The sequence below is a fragment of the Charadrius vociferus genome, unplaced genomic scaffold (genome assembly GCF_000708025.1).
Source record: "Charadrius vociferus isolate BGI_N301 unplaced genomic scaffold, ASM70802v2 scaffold2816, whole genome shotgun sequence".
Taxonomy (NCBI): Eukaryota; Metazoa; Chordata; class Aves; order Charadriiformes; family Charadriidae; genus Charadrius; species Charadrius vociferus.
Window position 1 is genome coordinate 1 of NW_009648756.1, and position 1,289 is coordinate 1,289.

Consider the following 1,289-nt stretch of genomic DNA (forward strand, 5'->3'; position numbering starts at 1 on the left):
GACACGGGACTGCTCTCAGCCACAGTGGCACACAGCCGGACTGAGAGACAGCGGAGGAACCAAACCCAGCTATAAAGAAATGGCTTTATTGGGGGGTGGGAGCCCCGGGAAGGGCCGGCAGAGGTTGGGGGCTGCCCCAGGGAGGGGTGGTGGGACATCAATTTCTCTTCCTGCCTTTGCCGACAGCCTTGGCGGGAGCAGCGACGGGTGCCGCAGACTGGTAGAGGGTGGAAGAGATCTTGTTGATGTAGTAGAGGCCGACCATGGAGAAGATGAGGCTGTGGGAAAGAAAAGAAGAGGCTGGGGCTGGCAGGCAGGAACACGCCAGGGCCGAACCCCGACACCTTCCCCTTCAACCCCCTCATGCTGCAGTGCCTGACGCTGCCAGCCTGGGGGTCCCCTGCCAGCCTTAGCCCTGTACGGTGCCCTGTTCCCCTCCCAATGGCAAGCACAAGCCATCAGGGGCCCCAGCAGCAGCCGCAGTGGCACGATGGTTGATGCCCAACCTCCGGAGCTGGCTCTGGACTTACCAAGTGGTCACACAGACTCGGTGAATAAGGCCGGAGGCAAAGAGAGCCAGCAAGAGGCAGGTGAGGACTGCAGGGGAAAGACAAGAGAGATGAAAGATGCAGCCACGCCGCCCCAAGATGTCCTCAAAAGAGCAGGGGCCGGCGCCACAGCGGTGCTGGAGGACAAACCTACCCACAGCATGGGGGGAACTGCCAGGGTGGGCCCTGCCCCCAGGCAGGGTTGGGACTCTTCAGCCACACCGTGGCAGGGCCACACCGTGGGCCCTTCGCAAACCCGGCACAGCCCGCGCGGTCCCCCTCCCATCCCTCCGCAGCACTTACTCTCAGGGAAGATCTTGGCCTGGAAGCCCTTGCCGAACACGAGGTTCTCCAGGTTGTTGAAAGCCTGGCCGGAGAGTTAAGGAACAAAACGGGCCACCGCTGCCCCCCGAGCCCCGCTCCCCACCGCTGCCCCAGTCCCGGTCCCCGCCACCCCAAAGGATACGGTGAGGGAGCAGAGGAAGAGCGCGGAGCCCAGCAACCCGCCCTGGATGGTCAACCACTCGGTGGAGGCCAACTGCCGGCTGTACATCTGCATCCCGGCAAAGAGCAGCAGCGAGAGCAGCGAGGAGAGCGCCAGGGAGGTGCCCGTGCCTACGGCTGGGACCGGGGACCGCCTCAGCACGGGCCACCGGCACCGCGGGGCCGAGGCCTTCCCCCGGGCCGAGGCCTTCCCGCCGACCCCGGCCGCCCCGCGGCCCACCTCTCATCCCCCCATAC

The 1,289-nt window shown here is 65.5% G+C and overlaps 2 protein-coding genes across 2 annotated transcripts in view; one reads left to right on the forward strand and one right to left on the reverse strand.

Moving 5' to 3' along the window:
• Positions 1-73: 73 nt before the first annotated feature.
• Positions 74-1,164, reverse strand: KRTCAP2 (keratinocyte associated protein 2). Its single transcript, XM_009886728.1, has 4 exons — positions 1,015-1,164; positions 852-915; positions 531-597; positions 74-278 (listed from the first exon to the last, which is right to left on the reverse strand). The coding sequence occupies exons 1-4, from the start codon at positions 1,105-1,107 to the stop codon at positions 158-160; spliced, it is 345 nt and encodes a 114-aa protein (XP_009885030.1). The 5' UTR covers positions 1,108-1,164; the 3' UTR covers positions 74-157.
• The window catches only part of TRIM46 (tripartite motif containing 46), an 8,212-nt gene continuing 7,445 nt past the window's right edge, over positions 523-1,289 (forward strand). Inside the window, exon 1 of the mRNA XM_009886729.1 lies at positions 523-533. The gene's annotated coding sequence lies outside the window, so the exon portion shown is untranslated. The remainder of the gene's footprint in view (positions 534-1,289) is intronic.